We start from the raw sequence: 7,773 nt of genomic DNA, 5'->3' as shown, positions 1-7,773 counted from the left end.
GCTAGACCAGGCCTTCTCAATTTTAGTTGGGTGGTGTTTTATTGTAAAGAGATGACTCAACTGTTTTGTTCTTGTAATTTTTTGCTTGTTACTTTGGTAACTGCTTTAAGCTAGGACTGATCCTAACTTAGTGTTTAGGGATTCTTCATCTCCATTCACTACTTTCAGCCTTTGTACTTGTGTTGTAGATTTCGAGATTGGTTTATTTGCCTTCAGGCTAATGTATTTGCCTTCGGGCTTCTTATGGAATGAAAGTCCCCATTCAAAAAAAAAAAAAAAAACTACTTACTGAGAAATGATACTGTTTTTATGAACATTTTACTTATTGAAGTGTTTGATAAAGTTTTGAGATATGATTATTTAAATTACATGAGCCTAAGTATTTTATGAATAGCATGATTATATGTTTTAATTATTTTTACATGTATTGAAATAATTTGTGAAATAAAAATGATGATTATGAGAACAAAAGAATGACTTTAAGATAGACATGTTATTGCACATCGTTGATTAATGAGAATAAAAGATAAATAAGAAACTAGAAGGTTTCCTATGTAACTGTGGAAGCTGAATGGGCTTTCCAGGTTAAATAAGAAACTATGAGGTTTTCCTATGTTAATTGTGGAAGCCGAAGAGGACTTCTAAGTTAAATAAGAAGCCAGAAGTTTAAGAGGTGTTCTTAGGTTAATTGTGGAAGCCGAAGGGGCCTTCCAGATTAAATTAGAAATCATAAAGTTTTTCATGAACAATGTTTAAACAAGGAGCTGAAGGTGCCTCCTGATAGCCATAAACGAAAGGTTAAAGTCCTTTAGAAAGTTGGATGAGCCAAAGAGCCTCATAGAGAAAAATGAGAGAAGATTGCGTTGCATCTAATGAATAATGTGATTAATATGTTTTGTAATTATTGAATTGTTTCATTAATTTATATTTATATACATATGCATTTTATGAGATGCAAGTAACATGTATATTGATATATGTATAAAACTATACGTATTAAAGAAATGTCACTGAAAAGATAAGTGGATTTTATTATGTACAACTCTACAGTGCTTATCTTATCAGCTATGAACTAAATAAAATAATTCTTTTTGGTAAACCTAACATAGTTGTTATTATAATCACCATATTAGGGATATTATCGAAAAAGATGGCTCATATTTGGAAATGCTCAATAATTTATGCTACTTATTGAGACCGTGAACTCATTAATCCACCTATGTAAATGTGACAACACCACAATTACATAGATGTTGATACAGGTATAGAAGTAAATGAAGAGGATCCATATGCATGTCTAGGGTAATATGGATAAGGTTTTCTTGTGCCTTAGTTGTTATAAATATTCAAAAAAATGTCTATCTTTTGGAATATATCTATAGTTAGACATGTTCTAAGTACTTTTGATGTATAGCTATTTATGTGCTGTTTGTGGCACTTTTGACTAGTGTTGTTTTATCATGTAAAGTACAATGTACGAATCTATATAATATAAAAGTTATTATTTCAGCTCTGATGTATTCTAAGAGGGTTATCTTATAAAAAAATAAAAAATAAAGTATTCCGCAGTGAGATATATGAACTCTGATGGTATTGAGGTTGAGATAGTAGTGCTTAGTGAAGATTGGAGATTTTCACTTTTGTCTTTCATTAAGTAAAGGCGGGGTGCTACAGCTTGTTTCACGGAAAAATTCTCACGATGAATAATCTCTACAAGTGGCATATTATAGCGATAGATTAGTGTTGTGTACGTGTTAGATTGGTGTTGTGTGTGCAAAAATGGTGAAAAAGGTTCTTCTCCTTCACTGTGACATTGTGAGAGACTTACAAAATTTGGTCTTTACGATGTTTGGAATAAGGTGGATTATTCGGAAAAGAGGTTTGGTCGAAATTATCATAATGTCGTTTGGAATGTAATCGATTCTTGTTTAATTTAGTTCCTTTTGAGAGAAAGGAATGCCTGAAATTTCAAGAATTACAAGAAAAGCTTGGATATGCAGCTTTTGTTTCTTTGAATCCCTCGAATGGATCTTTATTAATGTCCTTTTTTACGCCTCTAACTTTGCAAAGTTCTGTGTTCTTGTTTCTAGTCTTACAGGTGCCAGTTCCCTCCTGTATGTTTCTTGTGTAATTGAGTTGTACCCCTTACCTTTTTAACAAATTTGCTTTGCTTATAAATAAATTTTTTTAAAAAAAAAAAATGGTTAAATGAACGATTTACCTACCATAGATTCTTAATCATTTTTCGAAGGGATAACTTTACAAAAAGGTATTGAACTAGCAAACGTCTCAAACTGGAGTATCCAAGTGTCCAAACATCTCACTTAAAAGTACTCCGTTAGGATTTGCTGTTAAATCTTACATATATTCTCAAAATACCCGTGTTTATTTTTTTTAAAAAAAAAAATTTAAAAATTAAAGCACGAGTATTTTGCAAATTCCGTTAAGCAAATTCCGTTAAATTCTGACCAACACCTAAATCCTAGCATTTTTTTTTCTTTTTTTTTTTTCCTAAAAAAAATTGGGATATTTTGAGTACTCCGTTAGGATTTTTTATAAAATCCTAATGAAGTATCCTTAAGTGAGACGTTTAAAAACTTGAATATCCGAATTTGAAACATTTGCTAATATAGTACCCTTATCTCAAAAGGGCGTATAATTCAATACTCTTTTGTGAAGTTATCCCTTTTTTCTAATTATAAATTGCAATTGTAATAAAACCCTATAGTGCTTCTAGCAATCTCCTTCTTCCCCTTCAATGGATGAGAGCTCCTGCCCATTGGCCAATAAACAGCCAGTGGAAACAAACGCACATACAGCTATGTAACCATCACGCAATGGCCCTAGATTACTCAACACAACCCCTGAAAATTCAGAGCTCTTTGCACTAAAAAATTGCTGATCATTCACATTGATTATCTTCCATATACATGGTGTCTAAATGACCAATAAGAAAATGAAGGAAAAGGTATAGGCTCGTCAACGGAGGATTGATTGATGCTTTGGGAAGAAACAACCATTAAAAAAAAAAAAAAAAAAAACTACACCAGAAAATTTTCAACCAGGACCTGCATTCTCCTGTCAGCTTCCTATTGTGTAAGAATTAAGTTAAGTTGGTATACACCAGTCCAAGAGTTAGCGGAGGACCTTTGTTTAATAGTCTGAAGATAGAAAACTCTCATAAGCTGTTCCAGCAAGTGTCTTGTTAACATCCTCCCAGTTCTTGATGTGATCCGACAACGGCCCTTTGTGTATTTTTATTTGTCGGCTTGTCAATTTCATCAGTGGAAGCTTTAGGAACTCCTGAACATCTTTTAGTTTCTGCAAGAAACATGGAGAGAATAAGTAGGCACCGAAAACAGGCATAACTGCAGAGAGATGTTTTCATATGTAAGCTACTGAACGTCTTAGATTTCATGAATAAGTCCTTACAGTGCGGTTCATCATAAGATCCTCATAGTACAGAATGATGTGCCGAGTGCTGTTGAAGTATTCCAAAACTTGGGCTGTCGTGACCTCCATATCCTTCAGATCCTTTATCAATGAGCTGGAGTTTATCAAAGGCTTGTACACTGACAGTATATTAGCCTACATTAAGCAACAGCCAATTATTTCAAGTTCAAGCATATGTCACACAGAGAGAGAGAGAGAGAGAGAGAGAGAGAGAGGGGGGAAGACCTCTTCGTGTGTATGTACATGTGACTTGTGAGTTCCATTCAATTGCTTAGCGTATCGATCATAGGAATTTGCAAGCATTGAGACCATCCGACGCAATAAATTTCTTCGGAAGAGAAATATTGCAGAAACGCCCTTATGATTGAAGTACTCTGCTATTTCTTTATGGTGCTCCATCAATCCCTGCATGAACAATGCAGAGAAATGTTGGCTCTCCACCACAGTCCCAACGAAACAAATATAAAAACATGAAACTAGGCATCCACATATGGGGGGATTTTACTCAATATCCTCAACATATTACCTTAGGCAGAATTGCAAAAAGCCCAGAAGATATAGATATAGAAAATATTCACTTGTTGAACTACTCCATCTACTGCTGATTTGTTCAATAAAAAACATCCTAGAATATAACACTATGCATTTTACCAAGTGTGAAGGATAACACTACTCAACAGCTTCCAAGGATGGTGTATATCTTTAATTAATTTCTAAAGTATTTTTTGGAGGGCAAACAACTTCCGCTTCACTCACAGTAATACAACCTTATCTCTGTAGTCCATACAAAATGAAACTGAAAATGTGTCGGAAAAATATTAAAATGAAATTATTCAAGACCACGTCAATGAAACAACTAGCAAAATCTATTTTTACCCAGGTAAGAGTGCTGTTATGTGTAATTAACAAATCACAAGTTACTTTAAAGCATGAGGTGATAACCAAATTTTGGCCTACTACAATCATTGTTGTCCCCATTAAACATGGACTGGCACAAACTTACAATTAACGACAGTAAAGATATTTCAATCTTCTCATTTGTGCTTTTACAAAGGCACTTCCATGAAAGATTACACTAGGAGAGAGTATAGATATTTTTATCTTCTTTTTGTGCTTTGTATGGCACTACAACCAAATTAATAGCCATGCCCAATTTCACTAGTTCTTTTAAAGCAAAGCCGCATCTAAGTTCTATATACTCCAGTCTCCCACAAAATAGCATATATGACTACATGTCTCTCAAAAGACATTAAAAGTGCATATTAGAGATCTAGCTAGGAGTAACATCTTCTGAGCTGAAGGTTGGAAGAACCACACTGCCACCTTCTAACTAAAGCTCTTTGTGCCCATTGCTTCATTATAACCTAACCTACAGACCTGAACCCTTCCATCCATTACCTTCTGAGTTGCTCTTAGCTCCCAAGAGAGGGAATTTTGGGGCAAAAAATAATAATTTTAAAAAAATGACTATAAGCTGAATTCCACAAACTGCACAAGCATCTTAAAAAACCAAATTTAGCAAGTTTATGTAAAATAGAACAGATGTGAGAAGTCTACTTCATACTACTAGAAGAAATTTCACCAATCCAATGATATATCTGCAATCCATATTCAAAGATTTAAAGGAAACATATTAATACAATATTTCCAAGGAAAACCACGACCACAAAAATCTGTTTACTTTAATAGTTCAAACAATATGCTCCCCTGACCTTGGAGCAACCAATGAAACCCATGTAAGTCATTAGAGAATCAAAAAATTCACCGCTACAAACTGTGTGCAATTATATAATTCCCAAAATTATGCCCCTGGGCAATAAATAAGGTGGTAAATTGGTGGGTTTGGATGGCACAAGTCTTAGGTTTAAATCTTGTACCAAAACAAAATCACAGGGCAGTTTAGAGGAGGGAAATTGCAACTAATAACACTAAATTGGTGTGTTTGCATTACATATAAAAAGCCAATCAGACAGTTACATTAATGGGAATTTTGAGATTAGATAAATAGTTAATCAGAAGTGTTGGACTGAGAAATAGCTTTAAAAGTGATATTAACCAACTTCAAGTCCAAAGGCTAAACAAATTCAAAACATCATTAACATTAGAGAACACATCATTCACTGAAGAGAAACTGCATAAAAATCAACAAATTGGTCTGACATGAGAAATCCAGCAGCTGTTCTGATGTTCGGACCAATGACAATGACTACCTCCAGCTAATATAATAGTGACTAGCAAGAAAATATTGGTAACTACCACCTAGCAGAGACTTTACTCAAAGGGGGGGCATTTATTGGCCTGAATTCAAACACATCATTACCTGATTAAGCATCCACTTGAAGCCAACTGCTGCAGAGCATTGATTTTTGGAAGCACTACTGAACCAATCCAAGTTGTAAACTTTATCTAGAGTCTGTACAACTGAAGAAATATTTATCCTCCTATCCTTAACAGAGAATATCTCCCCATTGGAGCTTACATTAACATGACTATTTAATAGGGTTTCAAACCACCCACTTCCTGATCTCTGCATCGATAAGATGGCAAAGAACTGTACAGGATTATGTTCACACTCTGCCCTGGTTACAATTATAAAAACAGAAATTAGAAGATCTGAATGAACCCCAATATAATATTTTGGAAGAAATTCTCAATTACCTGCTAAAAGTTTCAGGTTTTGGGTAATGGACATAAGGAATTTCGGATGGCTCGACCGCGTTCTCATGGCAAGGATTTTCACTGACTTGGATGTTGATAATTTTAGTCTTGGTGTAGGTGCTTATCTGCTTTAGACAGACTGAGTAGATATAAACGCCACAGACCATTGCAAACACTAAGACTACCATCCTTGATAACAATGGAGACTTCTTAGAAGCCTTTAATAAAAGAGGATCCTGTGACCCAGAGAGAAAAGAAAAAAGAAAAAAAAATGTGTTAAAAAAAATTAAAAATTAATGGGAGATTTAAGAAAGGGTGTAACAACCCCATCTATACAACTTGATTTTACGTTAAATAGTTAAAAATTTCAAATTAGCGGTAAACTTTTCAAATTCACAAAACCACTAGATTCCAGCTGAACCAGCTCCAGAGGAAGTGTCACTTGGCGGAAATATTAATATATGGTAGGTTTTACACTGTAGAGATAATAAATAAGCCCAAAATCTCTGAATGTAGATAAGTTTTTATGCATCTGAAACCCAGATCAGAACTTGCAGAACAATACCAAAGCATTCTTCTTCCAAGACATCTACTATTTCCTTACATACCTATCACTCCTAAAACTGAAATAAAGTTATTTATTTTCTGAAGTACGATTTAACTGAACTGGGAGATGAAGAAGAAAAAATAAAATAGAAGAACAAAAAAGAAGATGGAGAGGGAACGAGACTACGAGAGAATGAACACCATTATCCTTCAAGACCACCTGGAAATGTTCATACCCATAAATCAAAACAACAAATTTTTCCAAAAACAAAACCCCACTCATTTATTTCAACAAAAAAGTCAATTTTGAAAAGTAAAGTGAGGAACAGGTAATAATAAATAATAATCAAGAAGAAAATAACAAAGAAGGAGTCAGGGGCACCTTATTGAAGAAACAGATTGCCTCTGCCATGACTATCTCGGAAACGAAGAGAAACCCGTGAGAGATGGTATTCAGAGCGAGAGGCAGACCTCAGATTCTACTGCTCATCTTCTACTCACTGCAAAGTCCTTTAAACATGTAGAAAGGGACAGATGAACAGAGAGAGAGAGAGAGGCTGAGAAAGAAGCCAGGGAGAAATGTACAACTACTGGCACAACTTGTTTTGGAGCGGAGTTAACTTTTGCCTCGTGGAAAGCAAAGCCATTAAAGCCCTTCCTCAGGGCCAACAATGAGGTTCTCCATGTTGTATCTTTTTCTGCTACTTCGTGTAAGTTGTGATTCTCCCTATGTGAATTTGTAAGGTGAACATAAAATATTGTAAACCCCATTTGTCGCGCAAACAGATGCCGTAGTCTAAACTTAAATAGTCGAACATTGGTTAATTTGGTTCCTTAGAAAGAAAAAAAAAAAACAAACGAAACAAAAGTCCACCAATGGTAAACATCTAGAACGGCGAGTTTAAGGCGTGGGAAGAGGAAAGATCAAAGAGCTTTCGCAGCTCTTCGATGACTTCGACTTTTGTTTGATTCACGTGGAATATCTAAAACAACAAAATGTTAAGATTAACCAATGGAAGAATGTGCTCAGAAAAATAATATATATATATATATATATATATATATATATATATATATATATATATATATATATATATATATATATATATATATATA

At 34.3% G+C, this 7,773-nt stretch overlaps 1 protein-coding gene across 2 annotated transcripts; it reads right to left on the bottom strand.

The window, feature by feature from the left end:
- Positions 1–2,881: 2,881 nt before the first annotated feature.
- Positions 2,882–7,439, bottom strand: LOC133864795 (uncharacterized). Of its 2 annotated transcripts, XM_062301209.1 has the most exons (6): positions 7,040–7,439; positions 6,112–6,347; positions 5,774–6,032; positions 3,679–3,858; positions 3,433–3,588; positions 2,882–3,321 (listed from the first exon to the last, which is right to left on the bottom strand). In XM_062301209.1, the coding sequence occupies exons 1-6, from the start codon at positions 7,067–7,069 to the stop codon at positions 3,154–3,156; spliced, it is 1,029 nt and encodes a 342-aa protein (XP_062157193.1). In that variant the 5' UTR covers positions 7,070–7,439; the 3' UTR covers positions 2,882–3,153. The 2 variants fall into 2 exon arrangements, with proteins under 2 accessions (XP_062157193.1, XP_062157194.1); XM_062301210.1 differs by lacking the exon at positions 7,040–7,439 and having other exon boundaries at positions 5,774–6,027; positions 6,112–6,314.
- Positions 7,440–7,773: the final 334 nt, after the last annotated feature.

Source organism: Alnus glutinosa, chromosome 3 (genome assembly GCF_958979055.1).
Source record: "Alnus glutinosa chromosome 3, dhAlnGlut1.1, whole genome shotgun sequence".
Lineage (NCBI taxonomy): Eukaryota > Viridiplantae > Streptophyta > Magnoliopsida > Fagales > Betulaceae > Alnus > Alnus glutinosa.
This window is presented reverse-complemented; position numbering and strand designations above follow the sequence as displayed.

What these genes read in the sequence shown, in the direction of transcription:
- LOC133864795 (XM_062301209.1), bottom strand. Translation starts at nt 7,069, where the DNA reads ATGGCAGAGGCAATCTGTTTCTTCAATAAG. An exon ending in CAATCTGTTTCTTCAATAAG is followed by an intron (nt 6,348 to 7,039) that starts GTGCCCCTGACT and finishes TCTGGGTCACAG; the next exon opens with GATCCTCTTTTATTAAAGGC. An exon ending in ATCTTATGATGAACCGCACT is followed by an intron (nt 3,322 to 3,432) that starts GTAAGGACTTAT and finishes TGTTTCTTGCAG; the next exon opens with AAACTAAAAGATGTTCAGGA.